The sequence below is a fragment of the Mrakia frigida genome, assembly GCF_051309035.1.
Source record: "Mrakia frigida strain ATCC 22029 unplaced genomic scaffold BDY24scaffold_58, whole genome shotgun sequence".
Lineage (NCBI taxonomy): Eukaryota > Fungi > Basidiomycota > Tremellomycetes > Cystofilobasidiales > Mrakiaceae > Mrakia > Mrakia frigida.
The window spans coordinates 18437-33055 of record NW_027481223.1 but is presented as its reverse complement, the minus strand read 5'-3'; the positions used below and the strand labels follow the sequence as shown (position 1 = coordinate 33055).

Genomic DNA, 14619 nt, shown 5'->3' with positions numbered 1-14619 from the left:
CACGTTTGAAGGGAGTCGAAAAAGCTCGAGACTCCTCCATCTTTCCGCAAACAGCCATGTCCTCCACTTTCGAACCTCAAGAAAAACTTCATTCGGTGTAAGCTCATCCCTTCCTTTACTCCTTCATCGAAAAACTATACTCAGACGACCTCTTTTTGGGCCGTATGTAGCTCGTTCCATTTCCCTCTCGCCTCCTCCTCCCACGCTTCCATCCTCCAACGAACCCTTCAAGTCGACAAGGAACGAAACCCTGCTCAAGTGACGACGACGATTACTCCCGATGAAGAAGGGCTCAACATGTGAGTGTGTTAAGCGGTCTCTTTTCGCTCTTTCTTTCTTGTTCTAGATCTCTCGGTGATTTACAGAGAGAGAGAAGGAACGAGGTCAAGCTCACCTTACCTCCTCCTTCCCTTCCCTCCCTTCGTTCGTTCGTTCGTTCGTTCGTCCGTCGCTTAGATCCATCCAAACCACCACCCTCCGCCTCCTTCGAATGAACGTCAACTCGCTCTTCGACAGCCTAGACCTCATCATCCGAACGATCGATGCGTTCGGATCGCCTCTCCCTCTCGTCGTCGGCGTCCCTTCAGCCCCAGCGCCGTGAGCTCGTCTCTCTCGAAAGCAAGCTCTCGATTTTTCGGCTCTGTTTAGATGTAATAGATAGCTCGCTAGGTTTCTTTCTTTTCACGATATTCAACGACCTTCTCTTCTTCTCTCCCAATCTTTCAATCAAACTCTCGTTGCTTACGGAACTGGGAAGAAGAAGAAAAAGCTCGTTGAATCGTTGGCATCGTCCTCGCCTCGTCTTCGTCTCCCTCTCTACTCCCTCCCTTCCTCCTCTCTTCCCTCCTCTGCCCTCCCAGCACCATCACCATCACCAGCACCCCACCTCCCACCCCTCCCCATCCCAGCCCCAGCCAACCCAACCCTCCCTCTCCATCCACCTCGCAACACTCCCGCTCCCGCTCCTCCTCCTCCCAACCCCGTCCCCATAGGCAACGACGGTTGCTGCTGCTGGAACGTACGCTGAGGCTGCTGTATCTCTCCTCCAGCTGCAACCTCGAACCTCAGACTCGACGCGTTCAAGTTCGACGTGGGCGTCCCGTCGTGAGTTTCCATCGGCACGTTGGACACGCCTGGGATGGGACGGCCTGAAGGAGGTGGGTTGAGGGTGGAGGTGGAAGAGGAAGGGAAGATGAGGGAGGAGGTGTGGGATTGGGTTTGAATAGAGGTGGGGAGGGGAGGAGAGGGAGAGGGAGAGGCGTTGAGGTCGACGAGGAGGGCGCCGGCTGAGCGAGGAGAGAAGAAAGGAGAGGTGGAGAGGTTGGTACTTGATAAGAGGATGAAGAGGTTGATAGGGAAAGAAAAAAATTGACGAACTGTGCCATCCGGAAGCAGCGACGGCGAAGCAGAACTTCTTTGACGCGTCCTCCGTTTCGTCCTCGTTCCCGAAATGGACCTCCGAGGGTCGAGAAACGTCTCTGGTTCGACCTAAACCTAATGCTCCCGAGGAGTAGCCACCCCAACTGATTCGTCGTGAAAACGAGAGAGCAAAGCAAGAAAGCGAAGGTCAGCAACGAGCCGAATCTCCTCGGACGCGTCTCGAATCGAATCGAATCAAACTCACGTCAAAAGCTTCCCCTTCGCCGTCAAAGCTCCAAAATGATAATCCCCAACGGCAACCTTGATCACACCCTTCCCCTGCAGCTCAGGAATGACCTCAGGTTCTGCTCCCGTCGCGTCTGACTCCTCGGAACGAAGCTGGTCTTGCTTTCCCTTCAAGACGACGGAGGTGGCGAAGTCGTCGGAGGAGGAGCCGGGAGCGTAGGCGAAGAAGGTTTCGAAGTGGGCGGAGATGTGGGTGATCTTGCTGTTGGAGGAGGAGGAGGAGGTTGAGGAGGGAGGAGGGAGGGAGAATTTGGGGTGCTGAAAAGAGGGAGGGTAAAGGAGAACGAGATCAGCTCGACGGTTTCCGCGTTTTAAACGGAAGAGTAGGTGTTTTGATCACTCACCTCTTCCCATACCTTCCTCGAAGACCCTCTCACCATTTCCCCTATATCCTCCACCCTCCCTCCCACCCAAGCCGTCCACACTTTGCCCGATTCCGTCAACGCGACGAGGAAACTTGAACCGCTCGCAATCTTGACGATCTTCTCCTCGGACGGAATGGGATCGAGGACGAAGAAGTTCGCTTCGTCGGGAGTTGAGGTGTTGATCTGAACGGGGATGGCGTTGGGTTTGGGTGAAGCAGGAGGAGGAGGGAGAGCTGAAGTGAAAGGTTGACGGAAATCGGTCCACCAGATCTCGATTTGACCGGAGGAGGAGAGGGAGGAGGAGTGGGACCAGCCGGCGGAGACTTGGATGATGGCATCTCTGATTAAAATAAGAGAGGAAAGGTAAGTGAGCGATGGGAGAAGGAGGAGAGAAGCAAAGAGAGACGCGTCGACGAACGTTGTTCCGACGAGGCGAGCTCCTCGATCGTACTTGATAGCTTTGCCCCAGGCCGTGAGCTCCCAGACTCTGTAGAAAGGATGATGTATGAAGTCAGTGCCTGTAGAAGACCCGATAAAGCGAGGAACTCACACGCCGTGCTCGTCTAACATCAGAACGTGACGTCGACCACAATCTATCGACTCGAACTTGACACCGGGCAGCAGCAACTCCCTCGGATGATCACACATCGCTCCACTGTGAAGCCAGTTAGGGTTAGATCTCGTCGTGAACTGGGAGCCGTCGAGAGTTCCTGGAAAGATAAAGACGAGACGAGAAGGTCAGCCTCGTCTTCGAGAGATGGGGACGGTCGTCGACGAACGAACCCCAGCACCAAACCCTCCCTTGAGTGTCTAGTCCGACGAATCCATAACCACTGGCTTGAAGGTCGACGAGTCCGACTGTATCTGGTAGAGGGAGGAGTACGGGGAGGTTGATGCCTTCGAAGTTGGCGTGGAACGTCGAGAACGCAGGGTGGTTGTGTGGGATTCCGAGACGACCGTTGGAGGAGGCTCTGTTTCGATCCAACGAAGCCAGAGGAGTCAGCATAAGGTAAAGACGATGTTAAAGTAGCGTATCTCGAGCTGTGAGAGACATCTCACCCCCAAACATAGGTCGAAGGACGACGGAGGGCTGAGTAGAGCTGTTTAAAGCCTGAGCTCCTCGCAGAGACCGAGGGAGGCAGATTGTAGTCTTCTTTGGTCTTTCTTCGCCAAAAGGTGTTGCTATTGAGGATCGGAGAGGAATTTTGAGCGTCAGATGGAAGAAATCAGGGAGAAAAGGGACAGTGGAGGGGGAAGGAAGGAGACAAGGGTGAGCTCGAACTCACTCTCCGGTCACCTTCGCCAGATGCACGTTCGTTTGAGAGAGGGACAGAAGGCTCGAGATGTCGAGGAAGGGTAGCAGATTGTCTAGGATGACTTCATCGGGGAGGCTATCCAGATTCATGCTTGCTTGCTGAGTTGTAGTTGAGGGCAGGGAAGTACGAGCTCGCTTGCTCGTCGAGCCATCTGCTTCAGCTTTCGGGGAGCTTCCGAAAATGAGTTGCACCGTCGAGAAGAAAATTCTCCTCGAAATGTATTGAGGTCGTTAATCATGAGTATCGTTGCTGTAAGTCTATGCAATGCTGATCCGTACAAATCTACTACTCCAACGGCGAGAAGGAAAGGGACCCGTTCCCTTCGCCGACGGCAGCCCTCGACGTGTCGCCCTCCTCACACTTCAGCCTCTCTGGCAGCTCCGAAGCTCGACGAGCTCTCGCCTTCCGAACGGGAGATACGTCTCTACTCTTGCTCCGACGTCCGATTCCTAGATTGAAGAAGGAGGGATGTTCCGTTGAGGGGGAGGAGGGAAGGGCGAGGGAGGACGGAGTGGGTTTCCTCGGTGTGAGGACCCTTTCGACGAGGTCTTGGAAGCGGTGAGGTCGAGACTGATTGCAGGAAGTAATAAGACAGATGTTGATCAGACTCCGTTCTCCTTTAGAAGAAGAAACGTCTCAAAAAAGCGAAGGAAACGTACTGATGAGGAGGTTGGGCTGAGAGACGCGTCTCCGTCTTCCGGTTCGTCCCTGTTGTCTCTCATCACTCGTTCAACCAACTCTCTGAGTCCAGCATGGCGAGGAGGACCCTACAAACAAAAAAATACAAGAGCGTCGAGAGTCAGGTCAGAAGAGGAACGAAAAATGTGACTCGAACTCACGCTCGCCTCCTCCGACGGTTCGGGATCCTTGAACGAGACGACCTTCGACGAGAGCGCAGAGCCAGTGTCCGCTGGAATCCTAAGATGACTCGGCGTCTGCCTCTTCTCTGCTTCGGCCTCTTCTTGGTTGGGAAGACCGACCGAGTGAGGCGAGGAGGAGGGAGTTGCTGACGTTGACCAGTACCGTTCGATCACGTCCGCCAGACCACGAGGGTACTACGAATCCAGAAGAACGAGCTTGTTAGTCATATGCAAGACTCGGGAGAAGTCTGGAGGACTCACGAAAGAAGTCGGCGACGAAGTGGCTGGATCGTCTTCCTTCGAGCGAATCAACCGTAGCGAGTCCGTTCTCCATAGACGAGGAGGTCCAGAGGCTGCTCGTCCCTCCTTGATGACACGTTCACATAGCTCGTTGAAGCGAGCTGGGAATTGGGAGTGAACTGGAAGAATTAGGAAGGGAAAGGGACTGGTCAGCGAACGGACTTCCGTCGTCCCTTTCCTTCAATCTCGTCCGGAACTCACTCGCATGTCCGCTCTCATTCCACTGAACGAGCTCAGCGTCGACCATATGTTTCGAAAGGTTTAGGGACGAGTCTGGTGGGATGAGGGTGTCGTTCTTCGCCGAGAGAATACAGATCTTGGGGATTTCGCTGTTGATTCGACGAAGCTGCTCCGTCGAGACACGATGCGTTGTCGCCGCCGCGAGCTGCCACCACTGACCGAGAACGGTTTGACCTGGGCTGAGCGACAAGACAAAACATAAAATGAGGCGTGAGGACCTTGGGAAGAGACGATGAGGATGGAGACGAAACGAAGGGCCACGACGAACTCACGTCATTTTCACTCTTCGGTTGTGCTCTTCTATCCTCGTCTCCCTATTCGTTCGTCCATCAGGATCGTCCTCGTCAATCTCGTCGAGCCAGCTCTGAGGATAGAGCATTCTGGTAGACGACAAGGCGAGCGAGGAGGACAGAACAGGTTGTCAGGCGACGCGTCGAACCTCCTTTGATCAAACGAGCGGGCTCCCGTACAGCCGAACGGAGGCAGTACTCACAACATGTACCTCTCAATCTCGTTCTCGAATAGCGTACGAGCTGTCAGCTCCAGTCCATCGAGCTGAAAGGGAAGGGAGAGAGGAGGAAAAGGCGTCAGTCTTGGACGCGGCGGCTTCGCTTCGAATCGAGTCCCTAAACGCACAGGTGGTAACTTCCGACGGAGGCCATGTCCAGCAGTTGTAACAGCTAGTAGCAAAGACGCTATTCGCAAAGGTTCCAGAACGGCGAGCTCTGTGAGAAGAAGATGAAGGAGAAGACTCGATCAGTGGTCACTCGAGGGGATCAGCAGCGATTCGAGCTCCTCACTGAGAGCAATCATTCCTCCCATAGAGACGCCCACCACGTGAACTTCCCTCTCCTTGACCCACCCAATGTGATCCATTAAGTGAATTGTATCCCCAGCCATGCCACCTTCGAGAAAGAAAAGGAAGAAGAGACGCGCGATCAGCTCAAGCGTCCCCGAACGAGGGTTGTTCAAATTCCGTCCTGTCGTTCGATGTGGTAAGTACCAGTCGTATAAGGACCTCGTGGAGTATCCGAGTATCCAGCGCCTCTGTTATCGAACTGAAGGAGCAGAGGGGAAAGAGTCAGAGAACAAGGCAGAGGAGGAGGGAGAGGGGAGAGGAGAGGGGTAAAAGGAGAACGAACGACGAGGACTGAGTACGCAGGATTTCTAGAGAGAGCGTCGACTTGACGACTCCAGCTGAAGCTACAGTTCTTGAGGCCTGATGTCGAGGAGAGACTGAGTCAGCTCGTAGTCTACAGGCTCAAAGCTGAAAGGAGGAAGGAGAAAGCGTTGAGCTCGCTCTCCTCCTCCCTCCCTCCCTCCCTCCCTCCGTCGTTCCTTTCTCTACTCACCCATGATGAAGAGGACCTTAATATCTCCTCCTCCATGAACCTCGTAGTAGATGCGATGTGGAGGATTAGGATGATCTGTATTTACTAAGCAAAAGCTGAAAGGAAGGAGAAGGGCATCAGCGAAAGCTCGGAGGGAGGAGGGAGGAAGGAAAAGAAGGAAGCGCTCGAGCTCACCCTCGATCTTTACAGGTCTCTGTGTCGAACAGGGTATCGGGGAGAGCCTCGTCCAGCCCTGGAGCAGCTGAAGAGTTCGTAGAAGCGGGCATAGAAGGGATGTTCGCGTCTGTGGTGGTCGTTGGAAGCGAGCTAACGTCGAAATGGAGGGGTCGGACGACACGACCTCCCGTCATCAGCGCGAAGGGGAGGGGTTCGATTTTAGAATCGAATTTTCTGCGAACGAGAAAGAGACAAGAGGCTTTGCTTCGAGTAGATGCAGCACAGTTACTACACGAGACGAGTCGAGCGGGATTCTCTGAAGAAGCGGAAGGGCGAAGCAGAAAAGAGCCAGGATCCAACTCGACGCGTTCGTCTCGCTTTCGTGTCTCCGCCTCTCACTACCATTCAAGTAGATCCATTTCAGTTTCGTTTTCGAGGTTGATAAAGCGTAGAGTTAAGTAAAAGCGTGTGCAGGGCGTCTGGGGAGTTTCGGGGCTCGTAAGGTAAGGATGAGGGTACGTGCGTTCAGCGATCAACAGATCAAGAAAGAAGAGGAGAGGAGGGAGAAGGGCACGAAAAGCGAAGCAGGGATGATGAGGTGTAACGTAGATGAAGCGTGGGTGAGTGTGAGTGTGGGTAGGTATAGTTAAGGATTAAAGGGAGGGCGGGAGGAGATGTAGGGGTGTTGGCTGAGAGGGAAGGAGGTGGGGAGGGAACGGAAGAAGGTAAGTAGGGAGGAGGTACGCAAGATATAGAGAATGAGGAGGGTTGTAGAAGAAGAAAGAGAAGAGAGAGATAAATGAAAGTTGAGAAGAGACGAGAACAAAGCAAAGAAAACGACCTAAAGCGCCGACGTGTTAACCGTCAACGAAGGGGGTCCTCCGTTCCTCCCTGTCCGACTGCTAGGTCTCGAAGGAGGCCGCGACCCACTCCAGTAGACTGGTTCTGCGGTGCTGCTGTTGCTGGTGGGTCCGGCGTTGGCGAGGAAAGGGTTGGGGTTGTTGAGAGCCGTGAGACCTTGATCATTGACGTGGTATCCGAAGGAGGGAGTTGGGCTGTTGTTTCCCGAGGGAGATCGAGAGGGAGTGGGAGTGAGGACGGAGGAGATGAGGTTCTGGAGGTTGACCATCGAGGAGGAATGGTTGGGTTTCCTGCTGGAAGGAAAGCGAGAAACAGGAGCGAGAAAGTCAGCGACGCGTCGGGTCGAAACGAGTGGCGAACGAGGCCGCGAGAGACGACGAGAAGATGTGGAGGTGAAGAAGGAGAATTTTGCTCACCTGAAATCTCCGATGATAGGAGCGTCACTCGGCACTGGACTCCCAGGAATCCTCCTCTCCTTCTCTCCACTCCCTCTCCTCCCTCCCTTCGACCCAGCGCCAGTTCCTCCACCCTCCGTCTCCGGCTGGTTGTACATCCACGTCGCCATTAGCACCGTCGAACTTCCCAACACGAATCCAGGAGTGATCCTCGCTCCGAAGAAGCCTACGCTGACGAGGAACGAGATCACGATGCTCAGACTCGTCTGGAAGCAGAACGAAACGCGAAAGAGCCGGAATGAGAGTCAGTACGACGAGATCTGGGTTCGAATGATACGAAAGAGAATAAAAGAAGTACTCACAGCGAATCCCTTCATGATGTTGCTCGAATACTTGATCACCAGCGCCGTGACGAGTCCTCCTGCGACCTGAACGAACACCGTCGTCCAAGCCCAGAATCCAAAGTCGTGGAACGGAGCGAGGAGGTGCTCGAAGAACGAGCATCCCGCCGGGAGATGCGAAGGAGTGAAGAGGACCGGGGCGACGGCGGGGATGAGGGAGAACAACGAGAGCTGAACGTTCCTGACCCAAAGGTCCGCCTGCGATCCCTTGAGCACCTTCTCGAAGTAAACTCCTGCGAGTCCGGAGGTGAAGCAGGCTGCTGAGACGGCGGAGAATCCAGTGACGGGACTCATGGAGTGGGCGGCGTGGTGGAGGGAGGAGGAGGTCGAGGAGATGGAGGAGGGTTTGGGAGCTGAGGATTGGATTTGGACGATTCCAACTCCGATGGCGAGGAAGAGGAGAGCCATCCACTTGGATTGACTGAGACGACGACCGAGCATGAGGACGGAGAATCCGGCGGTGGTGAGAATCTTCATCTGGTAGGTGACCTGGAAGGTGGCGACGTCGAGGTTTTCGGCGGCGACGTATTGGAGGTTGTTCTGTTCGAGGAGGACGAGGAGAAGGAAGAACGAGTCGAGTCAGAGACGTTGTAAGAGAATATAAAGACTGAGATAGAGAGAGAAGCGAACCTGGAGGACTGAAGGGAAGGGAGAAGCAGAAGGAAGGACGCGTCGAGGTCAGCACTACGATCGTCGTTTTCTTCGCCTCGAGCTGATTCAAACCCACGAAAACAAGGACTCACCGTAGAGAATAGCAGGAATCGAAAGTTTCCAGCAGTCCGGCGAGAAGACCTCCGAGCCTAACTGCTTGAACCTCGAACTCCAGTCCTTGTTCACGAACGCAACCAACGGCGACCTCTTCAACGACGAGAGGTTCGTCGGCAACCCTGCTATCGACTGCTTGACTCCTGCTCCTCCTCTCGTCGACGATCCTGCTCCTGTTCCTGCTAGTCCTCCCACGAGTGAAGGCATGAATCCTCCTCCGGTTCTCGCGTTCGGGAAGATTGGCGAAGAAGGACCCATCGACTTGTCCTTCTCCTTCTCGTTGAGGTATCCTGCTGACGGCGAGGAAGACATGAGGGACGAGGTGTTGGAGGAGGAGGAGGAGGAAGGTCGGAGTTGGTTCGTAGGAGGGTTGAGGGTCATCTCCTTGTCGATCCGTTTGAAGGCGATGACCAGGGAAATGGATCCTTTCAGGAGCTCGTTGAGGAGGACGGCGGTTGCTGGAGAGTAGGCGTGGGTGGGAGTGACTGAGATTCGAGATCGATGCATCACGATGGCGAGGCATGCGTTTTGAAGAGCGAGAGTAACGAGCCTGATCAGAGAGGAAGAGGAACGAGAGCGAGGGAAGGGTCAGCCCAATTGTTTGCGCGTCGTTTCCTTCGTGCTTCCCTCCTTCCTTCGACTCGTCGGAGGCAGAGCTGGGTTCGTCCAGCTGACCTCTCTCCTTCCTTCCATTCGAGACTCGGTAAAGCCACCGAAGCAGGAACTCTGAAACAGAACGAGGGAAGAAGGAAAAACTCACGAAACGTGCTTCAACTTCATCCCCATGAGCTTGATGTCTCCCGGTTCTCCTACCTCCTCCTTCTCCTTCCCTCGACTTCCCTCAGCCGACCCAGAGGCGACTGCCAGCGAAGCAGCTCCCGTTCCCGAGAGGTTTTTGTGAAAGTAGGAGCTTGAAGGGGAGGCGGAGGAGTGGTTGAGGGTCGGTGAGCTTGGTGAAGGAAGGGAGGCAGCTCTGGGAGAGAGGGTCGAAGCAGAAGGAGAGTACATGAGGGAAAAGGTAGAGGAAGGAGAAGGTCGTGGTCAGCTTCCAGAAGGAGGGGAAAAGAGCGCACCCGGCTAGAAGGCCAACGAAATTGACAGGGGGTCCAGGGAGGAAGGGGAGCGAGAGCAGGAGAGAGGGGAAGCGAGATTGCCAGGGCTGCCTCCGAGCGAGGAAGGAAGGCGAAGGTGTTTCGTCTGAGCTTGACCTCGTTGGCTCCATAACCTTGCGAGACCAGCAGAGCGAAAAACGGAGGAAGGGAGGTTATCCGAACCAACCGAACCCTTGAGGCGATCGAGTCTTCGCCATGCTGCCTGGCTCCTTTGCCGTCCTTGACCTCGTTCCTCCTTCGAGCTCTTCTCCCTCAAAGCCACGAGTTTCCCTCTGCCTCCTCCTCGTCTCAGGTTCTCCCATCAGAAAGAGTTCCTCTGAAGGTTCTCTTTTCAGAAAGTTGAAGCTGTGGAATCTCGGAAGAAAGGATCGTCCAATGGACTAGCTCCCAAAGAGGAAAACGAGGGTCTCTCGAGAGAGAGAGAGCAACAGAGAACGAGAGAAGTTGAAAGCTCACCTTGAAAGCCTTCTCTTTGGCTTGTTGAGTCTGTCTGATCCACTAGCTGTTGTAGTCCCTTCTGAATCCATTAGAGCTGAAGTTGAGCTCGCTGATGACGACGAGGGATGAGAAGGACTGGGGAATCCAGTCGAGCGAGGGGGAGAAGAGGAAGAGAACAGTTTGAGAGAGAGAGCGGGAGGGGAGGTTGAAGGGCGCTCGTTCAAAGGAGAGAGCTCTGACTGAGAGTTGGAGGTGGCTGAGAGGGAGATAGAGGAGGAGGAGAGGGGCTGTATCCCTGAATTGGGTTTTGAAGGTGGAGGTTAGAAGGCCAATCGAAGGAGGAGGAGGAGAAAGAAGGAGGAGCCAGCTGGCTTGGAGGGATCTCGCAGCGGGCTCAAAGTGACATCTGCTTTTTCATTCGTCCTATAGCCCTGTTTTGATTCCAACCACAAGGAGCAGTGTTCTCTCCTCCTACTCCCCAGACGTCAGTCTACACGACCAACTCATCTCCGACCGAAAACCTCACCGTTCTTGACCTTCAAACACCTCTTCAAAGTCGTCCCCGTCCTGAAAAAGGATGAGCTCGACTTTCTCTCCTTCTCTTCTTCTCTCGTTCCTCGTGAGTCCTCGTTCTACCCTCTTTCCTAGTTCTCTCGTACGAAGAAGCCTCGGAGGGGGTCCGGAATGATTATCAACCAGAGAAGTCGGAAAACAAGGAACCACCATGTCCTTGCTGAAACCTCCTCTTGAGGGAAGGGGAAAGGAGCTGCCTAACAACCAGCTCTTGCCCCCGACCTTCTATACTAAAGGAGGAAGTGGTTTCGGCGAGGATAGTTTTAACAGACTATGGAGGATGGCCACACGTCGACATATATTGATCTAATATGACCGGCTCCAAGGAGGAAGAGATGATGCTGCTTTGGAGGGAAGGGGAGGGAGGAGATTTGAAGCCACGAGACGATGAAGCTGACCTTTTAACTCTTTCCTCTTCCTCGTCGGGGCTCTATACAGGCTCGAGCGTACGCTTCGTGCAAGGAGGAGTCCTTCAGACCGTTGGTTCTCGCAGGTCTTCAGTCGGCAGGGCTCGAGGAGCTCGTTCGGTCGAATTCGACGATCAAGAGCTCGACGTCGTTCCTTCCCATTCCTCCCTCTCACCTCGCCTTCCCAACCGATGTCGGATCCCAACGCTCAGTCCCAGCCCTTTACTTGTCGCCTTCTTCGCCAATCCTGGCTCTCCATCTCTTCTCAACCTCGGTCGCTTTCCAGCACCTCCTCTTCTTTCCCTCCCTCCTCTCTCATTTCTCCTCTCCTTACCCGTTACTCCCACACCCATATACTCTCTTTCCTTTCCTCTATCTCTCGCAAACGAGATATTCATGAACTCTTTCCGGTCCTTACTTATTTCCATGCCCAAACAATCCCGAAAGGCACGAAAGACAGAGCAGAGCGAGAAATCCGACAGACGACGTGAACCCAGAGAAAAAGCATCCGAGACGAATGGCAACGATAGAGGGAGAGAAAAAGGCGACCGATATCTAAGATGAACAAACTAGTCTAGTACGGAAGAGAAGGAGACGTGTTCACACTGCTGAACCGAGTTTCTTGAGCGTCGACGACAGAGGAAAACGGACGGCGAGGAGAACGATGGCTGCGACGAGAGCGGTGGCCTGCCAAAGAAAAATGAGAGAGAGACATCAGCTCACGTAAATAGAGCAGGGGCAAGTTAGGGTTGGATAAAAGGGAAGAAGCAGAACTCACCCCGTTGAGGAAGAAGACGGAGTTGGGTTTCTCGAGCTCACTCAGCTGAGCGAAGACCTCTCCGAAGATGGAGATGGTTGAGATCATGGCGAGAGTCTGAACGACCGATCGGAGAAGAAAAAGAGAGAGAGAAGTCAGAGGCTGAGAGATGTGGAAAGGGAGAGAGTCTGACCTCGATCAAAGCAATCGCGCTCAACGCGTCGGCCTTCTTTTCAGGAGGCACCATCTCCATCATGCACCCTTTGGCAGCGGGAGCGGTTCCAGAAGCGAGAGGTAGGATTCCAGCTGCGAGCATCAGATGCCTGGTCACGGACGAACGAACGAAACGAGCGACGAAACGAAAAGGTCAGTGCGAAGGAGTCACGAACCCAGAGACTTCGAGAAAACTTTAAACTCACCACCCCTTTGTGTTGAATCCCACCAGAGCCGTCAACCCTGCATCCACGATCATCGACCACCTCAAGAACGTCAAGTCGAACGCGCTCCCGTGTTTCTGATCCGTCGGCTTCATGACCGCTTCGATGGCGACGGGTTCCTGAAGGGCGTCCTCCAGTCCAAGCAGGGCATGAGGCTCAAAGTCGGTTGCGTCGGTGGGAATGTCGGCTTTGTGGGTTGAAGAGGGTCGGGTGGAGGAAGGAGAGCGGGAGGTGGGGGTGGCAGGAGAGGAAGAGGAGGACGAGGAGGAGTACCGTTTCCGACCGCTGGCAATGATCTTGGGAAAACAGATGGCGAGGAAGAAGGCTCGGGAGACGGAGGTAGTGGACATGCTGGAGGTTGGGAGATGAAGGAGGAGATAGACGCGTCAGTTGGGGAGTGAGAGGGAGGGACGAAGGAGAAGGTCGGACGCACAGGTAACCTGAGGCGGAGAGAAAGATAGAGGAACTCAGCAGATTTCCCGAAGGTCAAAAGGGACTCAATGCAGCTTACCGTTCTCTGTGGGTCGGAAGCCGTAGCTGTTTGTAGCGACGACTGAGGAGAGGCAAGAAACGAACTCGAGATCAGCACGCGTTTGGAATCTCGCAACGACAAAGAGACTCACGTTGAAGCATCATGGGCTGAGAACGAAGATAAGTGGAGTCAGATCCTAGTTTGAATCATCTCCAGGATCGTCAGAGAACTGAACTCACCACGAAACTAGTCGCAAACACCCCCAAGAACGATCCCAACCCCAGCAACGTCAAGCCCCAGAACTTCCCCTTCTTCCCATCCGTCCTCTCCGTCGGGAGGAAGACCTTGAGGCAGTGGAGGAACGAGAATGCCGAGCTCTTGACTACCTCGGCCGGAGATCCATCGGCGGAAAGAGGAGCGGTGGCAGGAGGGATGTAAGGGAGGAAGAACCGAGAGAAGAGTGTCGAGAGGACGAGGAGACAAAGGGTGATCTCGAAAGGAGCGGGAGCTCCCCAGAGATCTCCTGCGAGACCACCGAGGGTGAATCCGATGGCGGTTCCGAGCATGGCGACTCTGTGATGAGGAAGAGAGAAGGAAGAGTGAGGTCAGACGCGTCGACGGAGGAAGGGTCGAGAGGGAGTTGTTCGAACCCTTGAAGAACTCCGAAGGCAGCGGTTCGTTCCTCGGGAAGGACGACTTCAGAGATGTAGGTATTGGCTGAGAGCATGTATCCTGCTCCTCTGTGGTTCGGGAATGATGAAGGAAGAGCCGAGGGAGAGGTCAGGACGAGAAATAAAGAAAACGACGCCGTCGTCGACGAGAGAGGCGAGCTCACCCTCCCAAGATGGTAATGGCTTGTGTGTAGGTGATGATGTTGATCCCGGTGGAGTGTCCAAGGTAGACTGATCGCGAACAAGACGAAAGGGCGAAGATCAGCGACGGAGGCGAGAGAGTTCAGCTTTTTATTTGGTTTCCTTCTCGCAACTCACCCCCGGTAGTTTGGCACATATTTCTTAAGCAAGGCCAAAGCGTCTGGTGAAACATAGCAGACCTTACTCCCCAGTGTTTGATCTCCCAAGTTGTAACGAAGAGGTTGAGGACGCCCGAGATCTTGAAAAGCGAAGGATGAACGCGAGGTCAACTTTCGATTCCTCCTTCCTCCTCCCTCCCTCGCTCCCAGCTCTCTTTCAGACCGTTTAGATCGACTTCGATCAAGGTACCTACCGTCGTCCCGGCAGCCATCAGGCTGATAGCACTAGCCGTGTCCGAATCGATGCTCTTGATCCCTGAACATCTGTCTCCTTCTCCTTCGTAGGGCGGGTTGTGCTCGTAGTAGATCTCGCAAGTCATGGTTCGGAAGGCGAAGAGGAGAGGTGTGGCCGTCTAAGGAACCATAAACCAAAGAACGAGATCAGCTGCTAGTGCTGAGAAGAAGCACAGGCGAAGGGCGGAAGCAAAGAAGGAGAAGCTCGTTCAACTCACGAAGACGAACGAAATACTGAGGAAGAGCGAAGCGAGCAGGACTCGTCGATAAGGGTTCCAGAAACCATCGTAGGCGGCTACGGTAGGGACGACGATGTCCTTCTTGAGGAGAGGGGTGGTTTCTGACATCCTGGGTGGGTGGGAGGGGAGAGGGAGGGAAGGAGGGAAGCGTGCTGACCTCGCCATTTTCAGCCCTCGGTCAGAACCGAAGAGCAGAAAGATAAGACGTTGATCTGTGAAGGTTTACGAGCCGAAGACGGACAAG

At 54.3% G+C, this 14619-nt stretch overlaps 6 protein-coding genes across 6 annotated transcripts; 2 read left to right on the top strand and 4 right to left on the bottom strand.

Moving 5' to 3' along the window:
• PCC1 (chromatin DNA-binding EKC/KEOPS complex subunit PCC1) lies at positions 1 to 744 on the top strand. Its single transcript, XM_076642566.1, has 3 exons — positions 1 to 97; positions 171 to 299; positions 457 to 744. Exons 1-3 carry the CDS (start codon positions 57 to 59, stop codon positions 599 to 601), a joined length of 315 nt encoding a protein of 104 aa, XP_076492118.1. The 5' UTR covers positions 1 to 56; the 3' UTR covers positions 602 to 744.
• A 72-nt stretch (positions 745 to 816) lies between these two features.
• SAF1 (SCF ubiquitin ligase complex subunit SAF1) lies at positions 817 to 3435 on the bottom strand (the record flags this gene model as incomplete). The annotated part of the gene is made up of 9 exons (XM_076643961.1): positions 817 to 1286; positions 1378 to 1523; positions 1625 to 1923; positions 2010 to 2370; positions 2449 to 2517; positions 2581 to 2740; positions 2814 to 3001; positions 3090 to 3212; positions 3317 to 3435. The coding sequence occupies 9 exons, from the start codon at positions 3433 to 3435 to the stop codon at positions 817 to 819; spliced, it is 1935 nt and encodes a 644-aa protein (XP_076492117.1).
• A 479-nt stretch (positions 3436 to 3914) lies between these two features.
• On the bottom strand, positions 3915 to 6422 carry BDY24DRAFT_245698 (alpha/beta fold hydrolase). The gene is made up of 12 exons (XM_076636748.1): positions 6273 to 6422; positions 6099 to 6193; positions 5889 to 5965; positions 5750 to 5804; positions 5547 to 5651; positions 5383 to 5471; positions 5240 to 5301; positions 5019 to 5126; positions 4708 to 4925; positions 4468 to 4625; positions 4006 to 4401; positions 3915 to 3916 (listed from the first exon to the last, which is right to left on the bottom strand). The coding sequence occupies exons 1-11, from the start codon at positions 6362 to 6364 to the stop codon at positions 4114 to 4116; spliced, it is 1347 nt and encodes a 448-aa protein (XP_076492116.1). The 5' UTR covers positions 6365 to 6422; the 3' UTR covers positions 3915 to 3916; positions 4006 to 4113.
• Positions 6423 to 6667: 245 nt separating this feature from the next.
• Positions 6668 to 9021, bottom strand: BDY24DRAFT_404879 (nucleotide-sugar transporter-domain-containing protein). Its single transcript, XM_076642565.1, has 5 exons — positions 8655 to 9021; positions 8542 to 8549; positions 7873 to 8451; positions 7532 to 7776; positions 6668 to 7408 (listed from the first exon to the last, which is right to left on the bottom strand). Exons 1-5 carry the CDS (start codon positions 8986 to 8988, stop codon positions 7096 to 7098), a joined length of 1479 nt encoding a protein of 492 aa, XP_076492115.1. The 5' UTR covers positions 8989 to 9021; the 3' UTR covers positions 6668 to 7095.
• Positions 9022 to 10679: 1658 nt separating this feature from the next.
• Positions 10680 to 11619, top strand: BDY24DRAFT_404875 (uncharacterized protein). The gene is made up of 2 exons (XM_076642564.1): positions 10680 to 10845; positions 11238 to 11619. The coding sequence occupies exons 1-2, from the start codon at positions 10804 to 10806 to the stop codon at positions 11604 to 11606; spliced, it is 411 nt and encodes a 136-aa protein (XP_076492114.1). The 5' UTR covers positions 10680 to 10803; the 3' UTR covers positions 11607 to 11619.
• A 187-nt stretch (positions 11620 to 11806) lies between these two features.
• BDY24DRAFT_345833 (major facilitator superfamily domain-containing protein) lies at positions 11807 to 14540 on the bottom strand (the record flags this gene model as incomplete). The annotated part of the gene is made up of 12 exons (XM_076637615.1): positions 11807 to 11893; positions 11985 to 12080; positions 12157 to 12286; positions 12383 to 12751; positions 12834 to 12840; positions 12912 to 12975; positions 13115 to 13445; positions 13523 to 13612; positions 13708 to 13774; positions 13862 to 13982; positions 14097 to 14255; positions 14355 to 14540. 12 exons carry the CDS (start codon positions 14538 to 14540, stop codon positions 11807 to 11809), a joined length of 1707 nt encoding a protein of 568 aa, XP_076492113.1.
• Positions 14541 to 14619: the final 79 nt, after the last annotated feature.

Excerpts from the sequence above, each read along its gene's own strand:
- PCC1 (XM_076642566.1), top strand. The coding sequence starts at position 57 with ATGTCCTCCACTTTCGAACCTCAAGAAAAACTTCATTCGGT. Across the intron at positions 98-170 it reads CAAGAAAAACTTCATTCGGT|CTCGTTCCATTTCCCTCTCG; the intron begins GTAAGCTCATCC and ends GGCCGTATGTAG. Across the intron at positions 300-456 it reads GATGAAGAAGGGCTCAACAT|ATCCATCCAAACCACCACCC; the intron begins GTGAGTGTGTTA and ends TCCGTCGCTTAG.
- BDY24DRAFT_404875 (XM_076642564.1), top strand. The coding sequence starts at position 10,804 with ATGAGCTCGACTTTCTCTCCTTCTCTTCTTCTCTCGTTCCTC. Across the intron at positions 10,846-11,237 it reads CTCTTCTTCTCTCGTTCCTC|GCTCGAGCGTACGCTTCGTG; the intron begins GTGAGTCCTCGT and ends GGCTCTATACAG.
- BDY24DRAFT_404879 (XM_076642565.1), bottom strand. The coding sequence starts at position 8,988 with ATGTCTTCCTCGCCGTCAGCAGGATACCTCAACGAGAAGGAGAAGGAC. Across the intron at positions 7,777-7,872 it reads ACATCATGAAGGGATTCGCT|ACGAGTCTGAGCATCGTGAT; the intron begins GTGAGTACTTCT and ends TTCTGCTTCCAG. Across the intron at positions 7,409-7,531 it reads CCTATCATCGGAGATTTCAG|CAGGAAACCCAACCATTCCT; the intron begins GTGAGCAAAATT and ends CTTTCCTTCCAG.
- BDY24DRAFT_245698 (XM_076636748.1), bottom strand. The coding sequence starts at position 6,364 with ATGCCCGCTTCTACGAACTCTTCAGCTGCTCCAGGGCTGGACGAGGCT. Across the intron at positions 5,966-6,098 it reads TAAGGTCCTCTTCATCATGG|GCCTCAAGAACTGTAGCTTC; the intron begins GTGAGTAGAGAA and ends CCTCGACATCAG. Across the intron at positions 4,926-5,018 it reads AACCGAAGAGTGAAAATGAC|CCCAGGTCAAACCGTTCTCG; the intron begins GTGAGTTCGTCG and ends CTTGTCGCTCAG.